At 39.8% G+C, this 24,421-nt stretch overlaps 1 protein-coding gene across 6 annotated transcripts in view; it reads left to right on the top strand.

The window, feature by feature from the left end:
- The window catches only part of LOC149315813 (rho GTPase-activating protein 39-like), a 118,215-nt gene that overhangs the window by 79,151 nt on the left and 14,643 nt on the right, over window positions 1–24,421 (top strand). For 4 of the 6 annotated variants that reach the window (XM_089514169.1, XM_089514171.1, XM_089514172.1 and 1 more), the window contains exons 2-6: window positions 711–1,109; window positions 14,922–16,236; window positions 17,618–18,170; window positions 19,872–19,961; window positions 23,099–23,172. In XM_089514169.1, coding sequence (XP_089370295.1) covers window positions 711–1,109; window positions 14,922–16,236; window positions 17,618–18,170; window positions 19,872–19,961; window positions 23,099–23,172 — 2,431 coding nt within the window. Of the gene's footprint in view, window positions 1–710; window positions 1,110–7,269; window positions 7,335–14,921; window positions 16,237–17,617; window positions 18,171–19,871; window positions 19,962–23,098; window positions 23,173–24,421 lie in introns of those variants that run through there. The other 2 variants (XM_089514175.1, XM_089514173.1) reach the window with 2 other exon arrangements.

Below are 24,421 nucleotides of genomic sequence, written 5' to 3'. Positions count from 1 at the left end.
TGACCCTTCATTCCTTCAGCAATAATACGTAGTTTTATTATTGAGGTAGAAAATTAGAACTCACAATATCATTAATGCTAGGCCTTTCTGCAAAGAAATAAAACATACCCTTTCTTTCTGGATTTGTGTTAATTTGCTGATTTTGAGGAGTGCACTACAAAGCTTTGTCTTATTTTTAGCTGGAAATAATAATATAATATTTTGAAGGGAAAAGGTTAGCTTGCTTGCATATTATTACAAAAAATAGTATTTGTCAGCTACTCAAAACAAGTGTTCTACCTCATATGAAGTTGTGTTCCCTGGTTCTGGAAGTTTCGATACTGGGGAAGATCCTTCAACGTACATCCACAGTCATATGGACAGGGGGCATAAAAATGGATGAAGTTTAATCATTTACTTTGTATTTAATTATGCTTTTAGTAGTGCTAAGCAGTATTTTAGTGGAAAGGCAAGGTACAAATGTGATAATAAAAAAAATTCTGAAAGCTAGAAAATGTATGTGAAAATCTTGGTAGCTTGTCTGAATAGCTACTAGAGATTGAGAGAAGATGGGGAGTGTAATAGTAGTATATAATAGGCTTTTTAAATCAAGAACGTCACCTCTGATGTGCAGGTGGCTACAGATACCAAATTCAGCCATTTCTATAGTTTGACATGATTAACCTGTGTTTTCAGCTCAAACTAACTGTGCCCTATCTCTGTTATTTCAGCTCAGATTGGGTGGAGATAATCGAACCCCGTTCTCGAGAGCGAATGTATGTCAACTTGACAACTGGAGAGTGTGGCTGGGATCCTCCACCCAACCTTAGAGTTCGTCAGTCTGATGAGAACCAGTGGTGGGAACTCTTTGACCAAAACAACAACCGTTTCTACTATTATAATGCTATTACACAGCAGACAGTATGGCACAGGCCACAAGGCTGTGACATTGTGCCTCTGGCTCAGCTCCAAGCCATGAAACGCAACTCCCAGTCTGACTTCAGGACATCTCAGCACAGGGGCAGCACAAGTAGTGACGGGCGAAATACTCCTATTCAAATGGCTCCTGTACAAGAAATGGAGAAGGGTAAAGAGAATAACAGTCTGGAGAAGAGGTCAGAGACGGGAAGGTAAATTACCTTCACACTTTGCTGTTTTACAACTATTTTACATGTTCATCCGTATTATTTTCATAGGAAAAAATAAAACAGAGATAGCCTAATGGGTGATCTGGCTGCTAATTGTGGTAAGGAATGTCTATTGTTCAGCAGCAGCCCTGGGAAAAAGAATTTTGAGCAAATATGATTGGTCAGAAAGAGATAGATGTAAGTCTCATTGTAAGGACTTCGGAATATTTAGGGACTGTGAGTGTGCAACTTGATTTAGGAAGACCCCAAGTCAGATCTTAAATCATTTATGAAGCTCATGAGAGAGTGTGCTCATGTAATCCACCTCAAAGGACAGTAGAAAATCATAAATCACTAGAACACATTATACTGAACATAATTTAGGTGTGAAAGACAAAATTGTAAAAGAAAAAATGCAGTTGCAAGTCTGTATATACTTTCACTAGATTTGTGATATTTGTTTAGCTTGGACAATATAGCTTGATATAAGTGATGATCTCATCTTTTCCCTCTGTTCTTCTTGAGATTATTTTGGCTATAGGAGCTTTGCTGTCCAAATGTATAGATGTTTACTTTGAGATATCTCCTGCTTTATTTAATGATGCTTTTACTCCCAGGTAAATGTGTATAGGATTACAGCCTAAGGGCCATGAATATGTGAACATCTACTCACAAAAGCTCTTCCCCTTTCACAGCATCAAGATCCATAGAAACATGTTTTGTATGATGTTTAGACAATCATAGTTAATGGTAAAGTTTGTTGTAAACTGTTTTAATTAATATACCGATTGTTAATTTATCTTATTGGTTAGGTGACTTCCCTCCCCATTGTTGCTACATAATGATTTTTTTAAAGAATTGCAGCCTTAAATTATTGTACACAGGTAATACATGCTTTTTACAGGTCCTTATATCTGTCTGTAAAGGATATAATTACAGCAAATTATAAACTTCCATAAAAGATATATTTTGTTTAAAAAACCCTATGTCAAGAAAATGGTTGCACAAATGCAGAAGCTATATGAAAGATTTTTAAAAGATCTCTTGGTAGCTAGTATCACAATTAGGCTATTGTGTGCCATTGTGGATGATATTTTTTTAAATATTTAGTTTGTCACCTCTCATTTCCTCTGTTTTTTGCAAGACTACTAGGAACACAAATGGAATTTAAAGTTAGTTGACATTCTTCCTTTCTCCTTAGCCTGTTGTTGGTGAAAGCTCCCAGAAGTTATACCTATAAGAAAACTATAACTCCTAGAATCTCTCAGCCACCATGGCCACTTGGCTCTGAATTCCTTGGAGTTGTAGTCCAAATAAAGTAATTTTTCCAAACTCTGCCATGTTGTCACCAGCATCTCATACCCATAGATACTGTATCTAGTTTCTGAAGCTGTTCTGCTTCCCATTTAGATTGATTAACAGCCATAACACTCTGAAAATTGAGATGACATTCCTTAAAGCAGAGCTCCCAGCTTTTGGCTGTGACTTGTAACAACAAAATCCTTTTCTCAGACTGCAGCTGTCATCCCAATTCTTTCTTTTGCTCTCCTGCATAAGCTTTGCTGGAGTATTGCTCTAGCGGCATGCAGAAAAGTACTGAAAGTCATAATCCTGAACATATCAACAAGTTGCTAAAGAAACAATAACTGAATTCTAATTGGTTTAGGTAGTTCAGATTTTTCTATTCCCTAAAAGTCAGCACAGCAATAATTGATTTTATTTGTTGTACATTCTTTGCCAACTGGTGTTATGTCTTTTGGTAGCAAGTAGCACATCACTTGTTCCTGGCTAGGGGCATTTTCTGCACCTTTTTACCCACAGGAGAATCCAGTCAAGACAGTACCCAGCTTTTAAAAAAATTAAACTCTCCTCTTCTTTCTCTTAATATCACAATTTCAAACTCTGCTGTAAGATACACACAAAATGAAATCATCATTTAAAATATCATCATTGAACCAGCACAGATTTTCACACATATAATATACAGATAATGTACAGCTAGGCACTCAGAATTCCAGTGTATGCTTTGGCTTTCAGCTAACTAATAAGAGGAATAGATGGCTGAAATTTGTCACCTTACAGTGAATTTAGATATTCCAGGATCAATTTCCTGCTTTTCATCTGCTTGTAACAATGTTTAAATACTGACAGAGCACAGTTGGCATGCCTTTCCCCCTGTAACTTGGCTTATATGTTAACATAGTAGGAGGGTGAGGAACAATTTATTTGCCAGACATGACCTGTCTAGTGGATAAAGTTCAAAAGAGCAACCCAGGAAAAACAATTTGCAAGCATCGTAGGTGATAAAACATGGATTTTTTTCCTGTATAATCCTTATTTTTTCTAAAGCAGAAAAGTTTTTAAATCTGAATGATCACCATGCAAGAAGAGAAGACGTTCTCTACTCCCTATCGTTTTAATTTTTGGCTCCTGTAGGTCTCCTAAACTTTGTTTAGGGTGCTGTATTCTCCCTTGAAGCAATATGTGAAATGTTGTAGAGGTGCAGTATTGGATTGGTGGGGTGCATTGTTTGCACAAGTCAGATATAACAGATTTCCTTCTACTTGGAAGCTTTATGTCTTCTTTGGTCCAAAAAACACTGCAGAAATAAACCAGTTTAAAAACGCTTTAAGTACCCTGGCTCAGTGCTAGGAAATTTTGGGAATTTGGGGTTTTGTGAGACACTTAGCCTTCTCTGTCAGAGAGTTCTGGTGCCACAATAAACAATAATTCCCAGGATTCTCCAGCACAGAACCAGGGCAGTTAATGTGGTCTCAAACTGGATTATTTCTGCAGTGTGTTTTGGACCATTGTCAAACTTCATTTGTTCACATCATACCCCAAATTAGTTGCCAGGCTTGTTATCCTTAGCACATCTGTAATTTTAAGAACTACAGAATCATAAATAAGTAGCAGATGCTGCTGCCATATTAGAGTGACACAGACATACAGGAGCTCTGCCAGAATAAAAACTGATATAATCTCACTATCTTGTCCTATAAACATTGAACTTTTAACCTATTCCCAGCCTGAGTCTTCAGTGGTCTCCCCCCCCCCCCCCCGGCAACGCTGATCACTTCAAAAGTGTATCTGCACAAGGAATATACTTTAATTGCAATCCATTTGAGGAGTCAGTCCTGCCTGATACTGTATAATAACTGAAAAATAATATTGTCATAGGCAAAGCAAGACAAGAGCTGTTGGCATTGACTTTTGACCAATATTGTATAGACAGCTCTCTCAACTAAATGTTTATCAAATCAAAGGCACAGATTTTCACGTGACTCAGATTTAGAGTGAAAGTGCCTTTTTCTGTTGGTTATTCACAGGAAAAATAGCTCCTTGGGAAAAATAGCTCCTTTGCTCCCAACGTTAGGCATATTATCTTTTAAAAACCTATCATAGTTTCATCATTTAATTTATACATTTTATTCTCTTTCTCTCAGTCTCTCTCTCCCTGTGCAGTCATTTGACCACTTGCAGATTTGGGTTACAATTTTTTTTAAAAAAAACACCTGTAGCCATATTATATATTTTTTTAAATCTCTGGTTATCCTATTGGAGTCCATGGGGGAGGGATTCACATTGGCAAATACACTTTAAAAATAACAAAATCAGCAATTTAAAATTTAAAAATCCAAAAATGTTGCTGTTGTTGTGTGCCTTCAAGTTGTTTCTGACTTATGGTGAGCCTAATCCTATCACAAGGTTTTTCTTGGCAAGATTTGTTCAGAGGGGGTTTACTTTTCCTTTCCCCTGAGACTGAGAGAGTGTGATTTGCCCAAAGTCACTCAGTGGGTTTCCATGGCAGAGCGAGGAATCCAGAGTCATAGTCTAACACTCAAACTAGTCTCTTTAAATTGCTAGCATGAATAAGGAAAACAAAATCTAGTTGGTTTATTTATCTTTGCCTAAACAATTTATTTAGTACTGTTAAGCAATCACTCAAAAGGCCAGTATGTCAAATAATTTGAAAGCACTGGCAACAGATCTTTACACAACATTTACATGGGCAGATGTTGTCATCCCAGCAAAATGTTTAGCATTGCATTTATTATCTGTCCAAACAAAAACTTTTAAAGAAAAGGTCAGAAACTGCATGCTAATTCAATACTCACAAAAAAGTAGGGACAACTAATTATCAAAATTATAAATTATTATCATTATCCTCATCCATCATTATCATTTATATATAAAGTGCCATCAGTGTATGTGGCAGTTTACATGCGTGGTTGGCTTCTGTTCTGTCTTTCTAGAGGCCACAGCAGTGGCAGTTGGGATGGAGGCAGGGCCGTTTATCAGCTGCTTGGCTTAGGCACGATGGATCTGTGATTGTCTGTTCATCTCTCTCTCCGAGGCCACAATAGTGGCATTTGGGATGGACGGGAAAATCCTTTCATCATTGTGCAGTGTGTGCTTAAAGTATACAGATTTCTTCCACAGAAAAAGCAATATTCAAGAAAAAAATATATAAAAGGAGAAAAGTAGGTCATTCTGAGATAGAAACATTACACAGCTCTATTTTTGTCTATTTTTGTGTTGTCATTTTGTCCATCCTTAAAATAGGTAGAAATAGATAAAATTAATAATAGCATTTTGAGTTGCACAGAAACCCTTTGGAAATAGGGAGAGATGTCGAATACTCTTTTTGAATATATTAAAATCAATCATAAGTTATGTATATCTCTATCACTGTGCAGACCTCCCATATTTAAAAACAGTATTCAACCTGAAAAAGAGCAATGAGAAAATCAAATGTTTCTACACCACGTTGTGAAAATGGATTAGTCCTGGGGGGAAAGAGCTCTGCCACTGCTAATTTTTGTCCTGCTTGGATTAACATGCTTGCCTGATTGAAGTCAAGCATATGACTTGAAAAAGTGTATGAGGGAATGTATTTGCATATTAAGTTATTTCCTGAGTGATATTCTCCTGCCTCTGAGGACATGCTTCAAGTTAACAGAATTAACATCCACTAACTGGAATATTGTTTTTCCTTTTGTTGATTTTTATATTTTCTGCCTTCAAAAAGGAGAAGTTGTGAGTGCTGAGAGTGCCAATCTTGTTTCTTGATCCAGTCTTAAAATCTAAATGCCAGTTCTTGCCTTCCCTCCTGCTAAATACCTGTGCTTCCAATTTATTCTCCCGCCTGTAGCAGTGAATCTGAGAATACTGGAATCTGCTGTTTAAACAAAAATAGATATGATTAATGATACAAAGTTTTGATTCAGCGGATTGAGATAGAACTGCAGACAAAATAGTATAAAGTCCTAGCATGCAAAGTTCACCAAATCCCATATGAACAGCTGCCTATGACTTTTTGAAATTATCATCTGATATGAACAATGACAACTATACAAAACTAATGGAACACCTGTCTAATAACAGTGCAGAACACAAGCCCTTTTGCCATTTTGACACACATGTTGGCACCTATGCAGCTATTTTTCTAACTGAAAGCTGGCAAAGCGTAATAGAATTGCCTGAGCTGGTAAACTTGCCTTCCTCTGGTGGCATGAGGATGCATCTGTTCTAACCTATCATTTGATTACATGGAAAGTTATCTGATTTCAACAACATGGCAGGTGGATGAGGTTTTCAAAGAGCAGCTTTCACAGAGGAAGAAGAAAATGGTGCTTAAAATAGTAAGGCAATAGACTTTCAATTAGCCATACTGATTTCTTACAATTTAGTCTTGACACATGGACACTTGTCTGACTTCTTTAAAGGTCAATCTTTTTTACTAGGACTACAGTGCTTTGACATTACAGAGTAATACGTTTTCATGCAGCATAATAGGTTTTCACACAGTATAGAAGAACCCTGAAAATGCCTTTCTAAGAGCTAGATTATATATGCAACAAAACAGAGTGAACTGTGCCTGAATGTATGGCTTCAGAGGAGCATGCAGGGAAGAGAAAAGTCCTCCAGCTTAGCCTGTGGAAATGGAGTGGAATCCTTCTCATCAGGGCTGTCTTCCATGATAATCCTAAATGCAAATAAAATCCAAATCATTTGTTCAAATTATAAAATTAGGTCTGGGACATTTTGGTGTTGAGCAGCCTTTCTTGCCAATAATGTATCTCCCCCACACCTTTTTAATACATTTATAGCATGTTGCCTGAATAGTCCAGTTGAGACCATTGAGATCTTATGTGTAATATTGGTTAAACTGTGGGTTGAATGACATCAGCTTCAGGATTTCTAAATGGATTGAACGTCACTTAGGTAAGCCTGTTTTTAGATGATATATTAAAACATGCTTCCAAACAAGATTTTCACTTTGCAGTCACAGTACCTCATTTCTGAAAGTTTGGAGGAGGTTGACTATGTTGTCTTCAATTTGTATCCCTCCCATTTGATTCTGTTGCTTTGTTTTGTTTTGTTTTGTTTTCTGTTTATGTTTAACAGAGAAGATGTGTTAAGGGAACAAAGACAAAATAGCTGAACAGTGTGTTCTTTTTGCAAGCTTTGGGAGCCCTCTGTCTGACAGGATCCAAAAACTGCACAGTTCAAAAACAGTTTGTATAACATATTATATAAATCGTATTTGAAATGCCAAAGATTTTATAGGAACTGACCATTGGGGAGGTTATGGATTGGATACATCTAGGTTGTGTGTACCAAGTTAAAAGGGATTATTCCAGATTAATTTGGTATTCTTGAGACATCTGGACCAGTGGCAATTTCAGTTTTGAATAATAAAAACAATTTTGTGTTGGAAACAATGCTTCTTGAATCTCCATACGCTTTTCCTGACCACACTGAAAATGTAGTCGTATTTGCCATTCCAATTTCCATTAAGGATATTTGGATTCTTTGAACACAGTTGTATCCTTTTGTGAGCAGGATGCAGCATAGTATGTTTCCCTTTATTCCATTGTTGTGAAATAAAAATGTTTCCGCTTATAGAGGCTATCTAAAAATACTTATTGGGAGTGATCAAATTAACCCTTAAGTATTGTGGTTACTGATAATTTTTCAGATGAGCAATACTGCAGATTAAAGTCCTACCACTTGTGACTCTTTGTTTGGACTATTCCCAACTTCCACCCTCTCTCTGCTGCTGTGACATGAGAATATTGTTTCTGAATTCAGTTATGCAAGCACTTCATTAAAGAATTTGCAGATGCTGTTTGCTCAGAGATCCTTATGCCACTTTGATGCTGGCATAGATTCCAATGTTATTTAGATTCATTCTCTTTGATTTAACTGTTTTGCTGGGTAGTGAGCATATCTGGGTTTGAATGAATTCTTTCTGACATAATTGCTCAGTTGGGCAGTGTCCATATCTGAGTTAACCTAACAAGTGGGCCTGCAATAAAGTTTTGCAGCCTGAAGTATTTCTGTATGGGTTTCTGGCCATTCATTTCCTCCTCCAACTAGTTTTCCCATTTCCTGTTTCCAACAGACAGCTACAATTCCATGGCCACTGAGCATGCTCAGTCCTCATTGGGCTGTTTTGGAGATACCACACTTTAGGAATTTTTCCTAAAGGTTGCAGGGTTTTGTTTTCTTGGCATTTCTGGAAAGTTCCGGGTTCTCCCAGAATGGGTGATATCCCATATTTTCTGAGAACGATGATCTCATGACTGCCTCAGGGACAGAACTCAAAGAACCGAACTCTTGAGAACATATACAGTTGTCCCTCCGTATTTGTGTTAGGGATAAAGGACCCTCACGAATGCAAACATTTCACAAATAATCCCTCCCCCCAATTACAGAGTGGCAGGGAGGGGTTGGAGAAGAGCTTGTGCGCTTACTTCTCTTTCCTTTCCCTGTGACAGGATGGGGAAGGTGAGGTGGGGGAGTGCACATGCACGTGGTGGCCTTGACCTCACAGGTCATTAAAACTGAGAGTGCCAAAGCGGTGAATATGGAGGGACAATTGTATACTAATAAAGAGTTCAGTTCTTTGAGTTCTGACCCTCAGGTAGTCATGAGATCATCATTCTCAGAAAAGATGGGATATCAACCATTCTGGTTGACTTTTGTAAAGTTTACATCTGACATAACCATCACTTTGACTTCAGATTATATCGTTTAACATAATAACAAAGCTAATCTTAATTACATTCATATATATTAATAATAATAATAATAATAATAATAATAATAATAATAGGATTTATTTATATGCTGCCCAATCACTGGGAATCCGGGTGGCTTACAACAGAGGGAATAATAGATGGTTCCCCACCCTCAAGCTTACAATCTAAAAAGACATGACACAAAAGGAGAAGGGAATGGTGGGGTGGGGATCAGGTCCAGCATTCTTCTCTTCCTCTGAGGCTTGGACCAAGGCAGATGGACTGGAGGGAGGGCTCTTTTTCTTATCTGAGGCCGGGCTCGATGGCGTTGGACCTGTCCTTTCACTCCCTCCCAGGCCAGAAGATGACAGTTGGAAGGAGGGAGGGGAGGGCTCATCCTCTTCAGGCCCGATGGCATTGGGCCTATCCTTTCACTCCCTCTAAGGCCAGAAGATGACAGTTGGAAGGAGGGAGGGGAGGGCTCTTCCTTCAGGCCCAATCGCGTTGGGCCTGTCCTTTCACTCCTTCCAGGCCAGAAGATGACAGTTGGAAGGAGGGATGGGAGGGCTCTTCCTCTTCAGGCCTGATGGCGCTGGGCCTGTCCTTTCACTCCCTCTAAGGCCAGAAGATGATGGAAGGAGGGAGGGGAGGACTCTTCATCTTCAGGCCCAATGGTGTTGGGCCTGATATTTCATTCCCTCTCAGGCCAGAAGATGACAGTTGGAAGGAGGGAGGGGAGATCTCTTCCTCTTCAGGCCCAATGGCGTTCGGCCTGTCCTTTCGTTCCCTCACAGGCCAGAAGATGACAGTTGGAAGGAGGGATGGGAGAGCTCTTCCTCTTCAGGCCCAATGGTGTTACCCTATATTATTGTTCTTACTATTTCTCAGCTATATTGTGTGCATATTGTAATGGTGCAAAATGTGTGGTTTTTCTCTCCATTCTTGAAAAGATGCTTTCCATGCTGAAAATACATAAATGTGTAGGGACATGTATAGATGATGTCATTCAGTTCAGACATATTTTATAGCTTTGAAGAGAATGTCTATATCTAGCTGTTTCTAGATATTTTCTTTGGACAACAATGAATTCTGCACACACACACCCCACACACACACTCACACTTAATTTCCCCATGGCATGAGATTGGCGAAATCATTGTGTGTGTTGGATTTGTTTCCTTCATTCCTGATTTGTTGGATCTGAAAGAAAAATTAATTTCTACCAACAATTTGACTTTCTCCTGTGAGTCACCTTTGTCAAGCTGAAGGCCCCACCCTTTGTTGTAGTTCCTACCAAAGCTGTATGAGGAAAAAAGAAATAACTGTTGCTATGTACACAGGGAAAGAAGCAGGTGTTGAACACCTGGTTTTCTTGTTCATTAGAAGAGCATGTGCCAGGGGAGGAGATTGCCAAATAGATTTATTTTCTTTCTAGAAAGGGACCAAAGTCATTGCTTCCCCCCCCCCCAAAAAAAAAAAACCATCACAGTTATCTGTAAATAGCAAAAATCTCTTTTTGTTTTCTTGATTAACCACAGGAAACAAGGCTATAAAACATATTTAGTGTTCAGAATTCTGAAACTCAGTGCTTGGATGCCTTATAGAATCACACGTGTAGATAGGAGACAAAAGTTCTGACAGCAGTATTTTCCTGTTGTGGGTGTGATTATTTTCCACTTACTGACTATAACACTTCTGACAGAAACATAGGAAAAAGTTACACAATGGTATTAACTCAAGGGTTGATAAGTGAGCTAATAATAATATATTTATTATTACATGTATTTATGTTTACAAGGCAACTTCTGAATACAATAAATTAAACTAAATAAAATAAATTAAACTGGCAAGAGAGGTGTGATTTTTAAAAGAGGGTGAAGATAGATAGAAATGAGGTTGGCCATTGTAACAGCAGAAGGCAAAGGGAGACATGGTACAGTGTGACAGCTGGATCATTATATGGGGAGGGGAGTACAATGGGTTGTTAGTTGCTTCCAAACTGTCTCCCTGTTCAGAGAACTAGGCAGAGTCTTTTTAGATACTGGCATCACTAGGGGGATGTGGAGTGCACTGGGTACACCCCAGAAGAGGGGTGGCACCCGGCCAAGCGCAGCCCCCCATCACATGCCGTTCTACTCAAGAGCAGAGTGGCATGAGGCAGCAAGGGAGAGTGCCCAGTGTATTCCTTCCCTGCATGCTGTCTGCTCACAAGTAGAATGGTGTGCAGCAGCAAGGTAAAGAGGTGTACTTTTTTGGTCTCCCCCCCCCCCCGAGTGACACCCTGGGCAGTGACACCTCTGTGTCTAGGTTGATGGAACTGCCACCAAATGCCAGTTCAATGAATATAAAAAAAAGTAAGCCACAAGGATATGATGATATATGAACATACTAATCTGGCATCTGTGTGTATGGATTGGTATATGTATATTTCAGCAGTAGGTAAAAATGTTCTTGTGCTAATAAGGCTTTTTCAGACTGATGGGAGTTGGGCTTTTAAGTGCTGTATAATTCAGCTTTTAAGATTTTTATAAAGATTTTAATACATTTTAATTTTTAATGTTTTTAACTTTAACTCTATTAAAATTGTTTAATAGTTCTCTAAACTTTGGCCCGTTAGAAACGGGCAGGAAAGTACGCGCAGAGCGCGTACTAGGGTTAGAAAGGGGCAGTGCTTCCGCACCCCCCTAACCCTAGTGCGTGCTCAGCGCGCACAAAATGGCGTCAGCCGTTCCACACGGCCGCCGCCATGAGGACGTCACGACCACGCCGCCTCTATACGGGGCGGAGCGGACGTGACGTCCTCGCTCTGCACCAGGGTGCTTAGTGCGCCCTTAGTGCGGAGCAGGAAGGAGCTCCGTTTCGGAGTTCCTTCCTGGTTTGGTCTGCTGGGCGCAGCCTTCACACGGCTGCGCCCAGCGGACCAAAGGAGAAAGGGGCCAAGCGGCCCCTTTCTCCTCCTCCCCGCCACTGCGGGGTGTCCTTGGGGCTTGAAGCCCCAAGGACACCCCTTTCCAGGCTGCGTGGAAGGGGCCTTTTGCCGCTTCCCCGCATCCTGAAAAGTGGCGGATCGGGGCCTCAGTGGCTGCCGCTCTGGACGCTGAGGCCCCGATACAGTGGGGAAAGGGCGGGTGCAGCCCACCCAAAACAGGCGGCCTGTAACCCACCTTTGTATCTACATTTAATGCTTTTGTATTGTTTTTAACTTGTACTGTTTTAAATTTGTCGTTAGTGGTTGAGTCCCTATGCATAGCAGGTTTGGAGCCATCCTGTAGAAGAGAGTTCTACAGAGATCTGAGAGGACTAAACATGGGGGGGGATCTCATTCAGATTAAATGTGGGGGTGGAATTATCCATAAAGCAGCAGGCCTGCTCTGGAACAGTGTGGCTTTCATTGGTCTTCTGCAGGAGTTGTTAGTGGTATATTTCCCAATGTTCCCATTACTGTGATATTTGCTACACAATGACAAAAGAGCCATCTTTTTAAAACACAAGTTAAATGTTCCTTATGCACCTTATTTATAAGTAGAATCATGCTCCTGGAAGCATGATTTTACTTTTGTGCTCAAAGAAGCATTTATAGTCTGATGGATTATCATCAGCTCTACTGCCCTGCAGTCTCTCTGCACTAGCTGGGGTAGTCTCAAGGGTGGTAATAGAATCTTCTTGGCTTGATGCTGGGGAAGGTAGAGGGCAGTAGAAAGAGAGGAAGGACCGGAAACCCGATGCATAGATTCAATGAGGGAGACCACAGGCCTGAGCCTACAGGACCTGGTAGCGAGGTACAGGATAGGGGTACTTGGAGATGTCTCATTTATAGAGTCAAGATCTATTTGAAAGCAGTTAACAACAACAAGAGTGGGGTTTGTCAAAACTGTTTTGACCCTTTAAGTACATTGGCTTCTTCAAAAGTGTTGTTTTTCTCCTTCTAAAGTTGTCTTAGTCCAACCAAGCTTCCCTCTGCCCCCATACGGCTTACATAGCTCATAGTAAAATTGTTGCCCGAGAATGGTGGAAATCCAACACTCTTAGTAACTTTTAGGTTGAGAAAAGGCATCCTAAAGCATTGACTCTCATCTTCCAATCTCTTTAATTAAATCTGTCAGTGATCTGCATCTTTCCATTCTTTCCACTTCTATCAATATGGATATTTCATTCACTTTTCAAACACCTTGTTAAAAGTTAATAGGAAATTACATATTTATAATTTGTATTGTCTGGATACAGTAAAAGACTGGATATGGGTGACTAGGCAGAGACATAATCTAGACAAGACAGAAGTCTTGCTGGTCAGTAGAAAAACCAACCTGGGATTACACATGGAATTGCAGCCTGTTCTGGGTGGAGTTGTACTCCTCTGAAAGATCAGATTCATAGTTTGTGAGTGCTTTTGAACCAGTGCTGTTCGTGGAAAACCAGATTGCTGCAGTGGCCAGAAGCACCTTTGTCCAGCTTTGGCTGGTGCACCAGCTACACTTTTTCTTGGGGAAGATAGATCTGGCCACAGTGGTTCATGGCATAGTTACCTCTCATTTAGACTACTGTAATGTGCTCGTTGTGGGGCTGCCCTTTGAAAAATGTTTGGAAGCTGCAAGTACTATAAAAAGCAGCAGCCAGACTGGGTTCAGGTGTGCATTTTAGAGACCATATAACACTGGTCCTACAAAAACTATGCTTCTACTTTGCTTCCAAGTTCAATTCAAGGTGCTTGTGTTGATCAGCAAAGCCCTAGATGGCTTGGGAGCAGGATATCTGAAAGACTGTCTCCTCTCATATGAGCCTGCTAGAAATTTGAGGTCTTCAGAGGAAGTCCTATTGTATGTCCCAACACGTCATGCAGTTAGATGGTGGGTGCATGTAACAGGGCTTTCTTAACGGCTACAAGATAGCCTTGGCTCTAAATAAACCAAACCTCCCCCATTCCAAACTTCACTTTCTCCCTTCTTTTCCAGTTTTTTTTTCTTGTGCTCTTATGACCTGAACTCTAGGAGGATCTTCCTCTTTCTCACCTGCCTAACAACAGAGTTATGTAATTCATTTCCTCCATTTCTAATTCTCCTCTTTCTGAAGTAGCAGATGATCCTGTTTTATTGAATCTGAGGAGAGGTGCCAACCCCAGTGAATGCTAATTACCTATTTCACTAAATCATATTTTAAAATTCATTCATTGTTAATTGGATAAGTGATATTACTTGGAAAAAACTAGCAAATTAATAATTTCATGAGTTAATTAAAAAGTTATTTCCAAACACTGGTTTTTATTTATATTTTGTTTTTCTTAGCCATCTTGAGTATCACTGTAGCTGAAAGGCAAGATATAGATACAGATATATAGATGATAGGGATGCAGCGGCTTAGTGGTTAGGATGCTAGTTCTGACGATTGGAAGATCGGAGGGATGGCAGTTCGAGGCCCAAGTGCTGCATGATGGGTGAGCTCCTGTCACTAGTCCCAGCATCTGCCAACCTAGCAGTTTGAAAGCATACAAATGCAAATAGATAATTAGGTACCACTTCAGTGGGAAAGTAACAGCATTCGATGCAGTCATGCTGGCCACATGACTACCAGAGCAGTCCTCAAACAATGCTGGCTCTTCGGCTTAGTAACAGAGATGAGCACCACCCTCTACAGTCAGTTACATCTAGACATTCAAGTCAAGGGACTACCTTTACCTTTTTTTATATAGATGATATAGATATTTGAGAATTTGGGCTATAAATTTTACATATGAATATAGCATTGCATTTTTGCTTTAATATTATAAACACTATGTTTTCATATTTTGCAGAGATACTCCTACTCGATGGCAGCCTTTACCAGGCACTAAAGCAGCCATGCTAGTGAAAGTCAACAGCCTGAGACAAGTGAATTCTTCTTCAAGCAATTCACTTCAAATGCAGAGCAGTGCAGAAAACAGCAATCAGAAATCTGTGCATCCCAAACCAGTTGTATATGCCCAGCCTCAGTCGGTAGTCCCAAGTCCATTGGCTCCAAAACCTGCAGCTCCAATAGAAGCAAAGCAGTCCATGCAAATTAAGAAGACAGAGAATGGAGGTTTTTGCCTAGTGTTAACTAATGGACTCCCTTCTCAGCCTCCTTCAGGGAGTCAGACACGAACACCACGACCTGCATCTCCAAAGTATGCTTCACCAGCACCAATATATGATGAGCCATCAATAGAGTCCCCAATTTATGATGAGCCTCCTGTAGATATGGACACTGGAAGTACAAATATGAATGAAACAACACCACAAATGTCACCAAGCAATAGCTTAAAAAAGAAGCTTCAGCCAGTCAAATTATTACAACATCCCAGTATGCAGCAAAACCAAGCTGGGAAAAAACACGTGAGAAACCCTTCTGCAACAGAATATAGCCCTGTAGGAAGAGAATATATTAAACATATGGTCAACATTGACCAGTCATCCAAAAATACTCACTCTCCAGGGATGATCATTGAAGGCATGGCTAAACCTCAGCTAGGGCAGCTTATTTCCAGGGACAGCTTCAAGCAGTCTTGGAAAATCGTAGAAGCGAATGTTCTCAAAAATATGGAGGCCCACCACTGTCGGCAGAACAGTCTTCAGGCCCAAGAATATCCTACAGTTATAAGTCAGCAAGACTCAGGCTACTCAACGGGACCTTCTCCGAGTCTGAGAAAGAGAAAAGGAAGGCGGCAAGCTCCAGGCCAGGGAAGGCCTGGCTCTGTAGGCAGTAGCAGTGAACTCAGTGCTCTGAATGACAAACTGATTGCAGAAATGCGGGCTGTGGTGAATAGGTCTGCAGCCTGCAGAGGGAGTAAAGGCAGCTTAGATGCAGAAATGCTGGAAAATGCTAGTTTGCCAGAGGGTAATAAAATTAAGTTTCAATCAGACCACTTGAAAAAGTGTAACAGCAGGAGCTCAAGAGATGATGTGACTTCTAGTAACAGGTCCTTATACAGACCTAGAATGGACAGTAGGGGAAGTCTCTCAAATGATCTAACTGTGCAGCAAGATACTGTGAGACAGAAGCGAACCTATGAAAAAATAGATTCTTTAGAAAAGAGCATGGCCAGTCAGACAAACCTGTCTTCGTCGGACACAGCACAAATATCACCGCAGGTATTGTGATAAATAATTAGGTAGAAAGGTGTTCTGTGTTGATAGAGATGGGTAAAGCCTCTGGACCTTCTTGGCTGAGCTGTTCCAATGTCATAGAAAAATGCAGACTTTACTTTTTAAAATTAAAGTGGTGGGAACTGAAAGAAAAAGATATTGCTAACCAGCAGGTTACTGTGACTCTATTAGCATTATTTTGGGAGGAGCACTTACTATATAATCCAGGCCTGCACAACATATGGCATGGGGGCATCTGTGGCCTGAAGAAATTTAGCCTGTTTTAATTTTGGCCCCTACCTACTGCCAAGTTGTGCAGGTCTGATATAATATGTAAGGATGGCAGGTAAGCTGACATCTTTCTAGATGACTGAAGGAGCCACCTCTCTTTGCACATCAGAAGTTGTTACTGGGCTAGCGCTGGACAGGAATTGGTGCGTAATGGTGAACAGTGGGACATGCTAAATTCCTTTTAAGCTTGCAATGTCCCCTCTACTTCTCTGTGCTCCTTACCTTATACTTAACTGACATTGTCAGCTGATTCCAAATTATGCTTTCTTTCTGGCTTTGTATCCTGCCTCCAACCATGATCTTTCCAACCACCTGTGTTTTAAGATTTTAAGTTGCTCTGAGTAGTGCTTTTGAGGCAGAAGGATAGATTTCCATTATCTCCCACCAATCAATGAAATAAACATATAACCAGGGATGCATGGTATACTGCAGAAAATAAAACTGAAAGTTTTTTATCAGTCGGTTAACTTTCCATAGCTGGTACAGGTTACAGCCATTTGCCATTTTCCTGCTTAACACAGAGGCCATAGCTTCACATAAGCAAAGCAGAGGAAATCAAATGACAATTAATATGCTATCAGTATCACCATCATTTATTTATCTAGAGCCATCACTGTACATGGTGGTTTACATAAGTGGTTTACAGTTGTTAAATTGGTAGTTCCATGCCCTCAGGCTTACAATCAAAATAAACACAGCACACAAGAAAAAGGAAATGGCTATGGGGAGGGGATTATGTCCAGCAAATGCTGGCTGCTATTGTCTCCCTCAAGAGGCTACAGCAGTGGCAGTTGGAATGGAGGCAGTAGAATCCCCATGTCACCATTCAGTACCAAGATGAATACCCATGAAAAAACACTGTTGGAGGGAAAGTTAAAACTTCTGAGAATCTGTTAGAAGTAAGAAGGATAATTTTGAGTTGAATTTTACAGAAAGTGAAACTAGAAGTGTGGGAGTGGGAATTAGCTAGGCTTTCTGTAATGGTATTACCACCACTGCTTTGAGGACAGATTAGTTATTAGATATTCTCCATCTGAAAAGTAAGCAGCTAAGATTATTTATTTCTCCATAATTTTCTGTCTGCTCTTCATTGCAGTCTGGAACAATGGGGTCCAATTCCCAGCAAGAAAATAATGACCAGCCTTCTACCAACATGGGATATCAATTTCCCTTCCACACCATAAGGAAGCCCATTTCTCAAAGTACCATGGCTGACTGGGCTTCCAAAAACTTAAATATGCACACTCAGGGTATCTTTCGCCGGAGGCTCTCCATTGCTAACATGCTATCTTGGAATGGTGGCTCTATCAAAAAGCCAATGCTTATCACCAGCAATCACACCATCAAAAAAGAAGCCTGTGAAATGTTTAAACTGGTACAAATATACATGGGCGATCGGCAAGCCAGGATGGACCGAGAGCATGTGGCTTTGATCACCATCACCAAGTGCTGGAGCATTCAGGGTTTACGGGATGAGTTATATATACAGCTAATCAGACAAACAACAGACAACATGTGCTATCGCAGCCTAGCATGGGGCTGGGAACTTATGGCCATCAGTCTGGCCTTTTTCTCCCCATCACCCAAGTTCCAATCTTATCTGGAAGGTTACATCTATCGTCACCTCAGCCAGGTCAATGATGAAAACAGTAAGTGCCTTATCCACCGAGGATGAAATTCAACAGCAACTGCAGATCAAATATAGATCCTGTTAAGCAGAAACAGGCTCTGCTTTTGTTTACTTCTGTCTGCAAGAGAGCATACACAAAGAAAATGCAATGTATTTTATTATCATTTTTAAATATTAGGCATTGCAAGTCAGTATTGACAGGGCAAGGTTAAAGTAATAAAGCACAATACCTTCTGATAGTAAGGTAGCTCAAAAATATCCAGAAATACTCAAGCCAAATACCTATTTATTTCTTTTCAATGTTTTTGAGCAGTGCCCCCCTCCTTCCATTGTATATAATCACAGAAGTTGAGTTTAACTAAATATTTTGCCTTTATATTTTTAAGCAGCAAGAAGAAATGTGCAGGTTTCACCTAAGAGGCTAGTATATGAATTCTAAGGCAACACTCATATCAATAAGTATAAATAATTGGTATAATAGATGTAACTTTCATTCTAGATCACAACTAACAAAAAATAAATGTTTTATGTTGCTATGTTTTCCCTGACACACATTTTGAGTCGCTGAACTGATTTTGTTGAGAAGCTTTTAAAAAAATTCTCCAAGTTAAATTCTGCAGAAATTTTATTGCAATTTTTTAGTTCACGTGGGTTCCAGCCTGCCCCCCACCAGTACTTCTTCTGAAAGTATTCAGCATTCCTGGGGAAGTAAATTATTTTAGAAAGTTTAGAATTAATTTAGATGCTTTGTCACTCATTTAGGAAGCAGGCTCTTTTTACAGCCACAGAATGAGATTTCTAAACCTAATAGAAGCCATAGGTTTAAATCCATTGTCATCCTAGTGGGAGTGTTCTAGGCCTGTGTGTTCTTCTCTCTGTCTCACTCCTCTATCCCCAGCAGTCCATTATGTTACCTAAAAATCTGTCCAGAGAATTTCCTATCCCACTGGAACAGATTGAGAATACAGAGGGCAATAGGGAAGGGGAATCTATATACTACCTTACATTAAAGAATACAGTAAATAAACACTAATTATTAATTAACTAATTACTTGGATAAAAGAGCTGATAGAAAAGAATACAGAGAAATTCGTTCCAGGATGTCTTTCCATAAATAGAGAGGTACTTTGGGGTGTGTGGGAGTAAGTCAATTTTGTTATGATCTGCATATAAAATGAATTTACATTCACATCTCTCTGTATTGGGAATAGTAAACTTGCCAATTGAAGATTAGTCAAAGAAATAGAGTTGGCCCTCTGTATCCATGGATTCTTTATCCACGGATTCAACCATCCATGGCTTGAAAATATTCAAGAAAATACAATATAAATTCCAAATAGCAAATCTTGATTTTGCCATCTTATATACGGGACACCATTTTATTACACCATTGCATTTAATGGGAGTTGAGCATCACAGATTTTGATATCCACGGTGTGTGGGTGTGGATGTGTCCTAGAACCAAACCCCAGCTGATACCAAGGGTCCACTCTAGTTGAAATGTCTTTCTGTTAACATTTCTTGTTCAGTTGTTCTGCATAGTATTCAACTTGCTCCTCAAACTCATGATGATAATTGTGATGACCTCTGACAAAAGGTCTCCTTTGGCATGTCATAAAAACAGCAAAAATATCGGGGTGCACAGAGCTGATTTTGTGATGAGTAAATTCAGTAAACATGTTTTTGCCATCACTCAATCAATGATGCTTTGGATTTTCAGTTACACAGCGTATTAAGGAGCTTCTGGATCTGAAAAACAAAAAGAACTCAAAATCCAGGAAAAAGAGGAAGCAAAACACAGAGGATGAAGGTAAAAAGAATTTATGTGAAGGGCTATTGATGAGGAGACACAGTTGCATATGTCAGTCTATACTGTTGATTTCAGGTATAGTTGTATGTGCTTTATTGTAGAAATATCAAATCCAGGGCTTCTACGAGTGCCAGTATTTCAGGAATGGAGAGAAATGCAATATTGCTGCTGGTAAAATTTTACACAACATTTAATAGAGCAGTCTTTAATGATTTACAACCAATATTAACAGTATTTAAACCATATTTATTTTAATTGAACCTATTTCCAAACAAACACGTACGCAGTTGCAGTCTTACTAAACAATCTGGAATCCCCTTCATCCTGATGGTATTTGTTAATCATTGGCTCTTAACCTCAGAGAAGTCCACCAGAAGAATTAATTGGGTCATATGCTTTATTTTCTCCTCTATGTTTATAGTAGAGAGCTTCTTTCCCCTTCTTTTGGAGCTTGAGTACTCTGAATTAAATTTGTAGTTGACACTAATTTGAAAACAACTAAGAAGAATTGAATGCAATCAGTCAGTGTTGCTTTACCATCTTACCTAACACTAAAGAAGCTCCTATTCTGATTGGGCCTCTCGTTTTCTTTTAAATGAATTGAGTTCTGTTCAAACGATGTCTTAATCATGTAAAGACTCTATAGAAGTCCTTACTCACTGTGTTTCAGATGGCCTCCAGGCTCCTCTATAAATAAGAATGTTTTTGTATCTGGACAACTGCTGTTGGTTTCAATATGTTGTTTGGGCACTGGATGTAATAGGATTGTTGTATGCATGTAGTCTGACTTGCTGTTGTTTCTCTTTGTACTGATCTAGAAAACACTTATACCTATACACAATGGAAGTAGCCCCTGAAAATGTTATGAGTCAGAACATCCTGGTGACTTTGTCAATAGTAGTAAAAATATAATAAAGCCCTGCTAGATCCATCCAGCATTCTATTCCCACAGCTGCCATCCAGATGCTTTTGGAAAGCTCACATACAGGAAATGAAGGAAATAGTTCTATCACAATGTTGTCTCCTAGCAGCTGATGTTCTGAAGTAAGGTGCATCTGATCCTAGAAGTAGTATATAGCCATTGTGACTGGTAGTCACTAGTACATAACCCTTTGCCATATATTTGTTAAATCCTCTTTTAAAGCCATATGGGTTGGTAATTATCACAAATTAGTGTTGCAGTTTCCTCAATTTAACTCTTGTTTTCTTCTGTCTTGAATCTCCCACTTTTCATCTATCTTACAGGTTCTCATACAACCAGGTTCTAGGATTATCAACAGAATGGGAAGACTTTTTTCTCTTCTTTCTCCATGCCATACATAATTCTATATGCTTCCTCAATTTTATGTTTATATCATGTTCTCTCCTTTCCCCCTTACCATTTTCCTAAGTTCAGAGATCCCAAATTTTGTAGTCTTTCCTGATAAGCAAGTTGTCCAGTTCTCTTATGCTTGTCCTAGTATATGCTGTTTACATTTTTACAGTACTTTTTTTTTTAGATGAAGCCACCTGAAACCATAGTTACCCAATAGATTTAAATACAGCTTGGAAGTTGTATTTTCATTCCTCAAGATTTCTGCTCACTTTTTCACAGCAAACTCACATCATGTTAAGTGTTTTTATTTTGCCACAGTTCCATAATACCTTTCATTATCAGTCAGTGAAATCTCAGACTGTCATCAGTGTAAATGAGAAGTACAGGATTCTTTACACCAAGCCATACCATTTCTTCCAGGGTTGGGCAAACTACCTAAGTGACTTTCACTTTATTTCTTACTTTAAAAAAAAAGAAGCTTCTCCTAGGTCTAAAACAGTTGGGAAGGGGGAAAAACAGTGAAATTCTCCACAGATGCATGCAGAACATTCTGATTTTTTTTCAGAATTGGAGGGCTTAGAGGCCTCAAAAATGGCCCATAGGTGGTAGCCCCATCTCTGCTGTACATTTTAGTTACATTTAACCCCATTTGCCATTTCGTCATTGTAATTTTGGAGAAATCTGTTTGGAGCTGTGCCCAATTCTTTTTATTCTTATCATCTTGAATTAATTTTGGGTTTTCAGCAAACTTGGCTGCCTCGTTGATTTGTTTTTAATAATACCTAGTCCAATTTATTTCAGCATTTTCAAGAATTTCAAGGCTTTTGTATAGATGATTCTGTTTCCCAAAATGCAAAAAAGAATAAAAAGTTATTTCTTTTATGGAATTCCCTATGTGATTCAGAATTGTATTGGTGCTTCCTCAGCACCATCTGGAATGCACTATATCAGCAAAAGTCTTGCTGAAATAAATTGGACTTAAACTGGGAAAGAAATAATTTACGAAGCTGAACTTTGTTTTCCAGCGTGGATGAAGAATACACTCATAAGGCTGATCAGTTGATATGAGACCAGGACCATTAGATGAATCCATCCCACCCCCCAAGTTAGATGACCATGTTCTGAGACTGATCACATCATCGCTTTTTCTATGGTCCTGGCATGGCATTCTCCATTACCTGTGCTCCACATACTTTATGTATAATGTGTCAGCATACAGAAAGTATCTGCAGTGGAAAAGCAGTCATTTTTAAGTGTTTCCTGTCTTTAATCAAATCAGTAACACCTCTTGAGACTCCCTGCCTCAGGCAGTAAAATTCAATTAGCAATATGGGACATTCAGACTGGAGAACTCTTGTATGCCATTGCAAAGAGAGCAGAGAGGTACAATGCTGGAACTTATTCCACTAGAACAATTATCTAAAGAAAGCAGAGAGTCACCATTGTATGTAGAAGCTCACTCTGTGGGGTTTTCCAAGCAAAGCAGAAGTGGATTTTATATTAAAGTTAGACTTAACCCAGTTCTGGTTCTGCATTATGTCCCCACATAATGTAGGGGAAAGATTTTGTTCACTGCTTTTCTTTTTATTGTTGGTTACTGTTTTTTTAAAACCAGAGACTTTTATGATAAAGAAAGAGACCATAGAACTTAGGAACATCTACTGCCCTATAGCCCAAAAAAGAGAACAAATGTTTCACAAAATGGAAAATATTGGGGAAAATACTGGGCCTTGAGAGTTTGAAATGTATACATTGAGGCCATGTTCTCTTTGAAATTCTGCAATGCCACTCTGAGGCTAATTTATTCATTTCACTCTGCTAGGCCTGCCTATCAGCACTTATGCCAGATACTGTTACAGGAAACTGCAAAAGGTTGCAGTCACTGGAGGCAAAAAGGTGAGTCAGTCATATTCAAATCTAGTAGCTTAACAAAACTCTTCTCTTATTCTTTTCACCTTAGGGTTCTTTACTGATGTTGTTATTCTGACAAAGATAAGAATTATTGATTGGACAGGTGAATGTGTTCATTCAAAATGCATTGTAAGTCTGTGGTAAAACTGGAAATAAATTATCTGAAATGTTCTGTTTACCTTTTTAAAGGCAGGAAAATATAAGAGATAAGTTATTTAAACGTTAATCTGTCTCAAATATTCCAATAACATATAGGTGAGAAGCTCTTTCAGCATTCAGAATTAAGAAAGGATGGTCTTGTAATCTGTATACATAAAACATTTATTCTAGAATGGATAAGCTACTTACCTGATAGCAAATCAAATTCTGGAAACTCCAGTTTTACTACTCTAAAATTCATGGTTTCCAAGATAATGTTGCCAGTATTTTTGTCATCTTCTTCATGGTCTCTGCGAATCATACAAATGGGTTGTACTGCGACTGCGCAGTGCTGTTCAAAAACTTCTGGAATCACTGGGCAAAGTTAACGTTGCAACTTTTAGCAATTTTTTGGCAGTGGCTCCGCCCATCCTTTATAAGCCCCCTGGGTTCCCACTCTTTCCCCAGTTCCTTTTTTCTGCCACGTTAGCTGCTACTGGAACTTCGCTTCTGCTCTTGCTTGTTTCACTGGACTTGACTACAGAACGGTTTTGACCACTCTTGATCTGGACACCCCCCCCCCCCCCCAGTATTGTTGACTTCTTCGGCTTCTCTTGACCTGGCTTCACTTTCCGTTTCGGCACCATGTCTCCGGCTCCATTTAAAAAATGTGACGTCTGCCGGTGGTAAGATCCCTGCTCAGGATCCCCACTCTTCCTGCCTGTTGTGCCTCGGGGACACCCATAATTCCAAGGCCTGTTCCTTGTGTAAATCTTTGGCCCCACAAGCCAGGAAGAACCACAACTCCCACTTGATGGCTGCAATCTACCAAGGGGTCTTTAAGCCTCAGCCGGCCGATCAGGCTGCTTCGGCACCTGCGGCTTCGGGGTCGATGCCAGCTGCTGCTGGTTCCGTGGGCCAGAGCTCCACTACTGAGCCAGTTGCCACCAACGTTGATACGGGGAGGAGTCCCGTTGTTGTGTGCTCCAAAAGGCCGAGTTCTACTGACGTGAACCCTAAGAGGTCCATTGAATCTGAAGAGGCGCACCGTTCCACTTCGAGGTCCAAGTCCTCTAAGGGGACCAAGGCTCAGTCC

This window comes from Sceloporus occidentalis, unplaced genomic scaffold (assembly GCF_023333645.1).
Source record: "Sceloporus occidentalis isolate IW3139 unplaced genomic scaffold, rSceOcc1.0.p SCAF_3, whole genome shotgun sequence".
NCBI lineage: Eukaryota > Metazoa > Chordata > Lepidosauria > Squamata > Phrynosomatidae > Sceloporus > Sceloporus occidentalis.
This window is presented reverse-complemented; position numbering and strand designations above follow the sequence as displayed.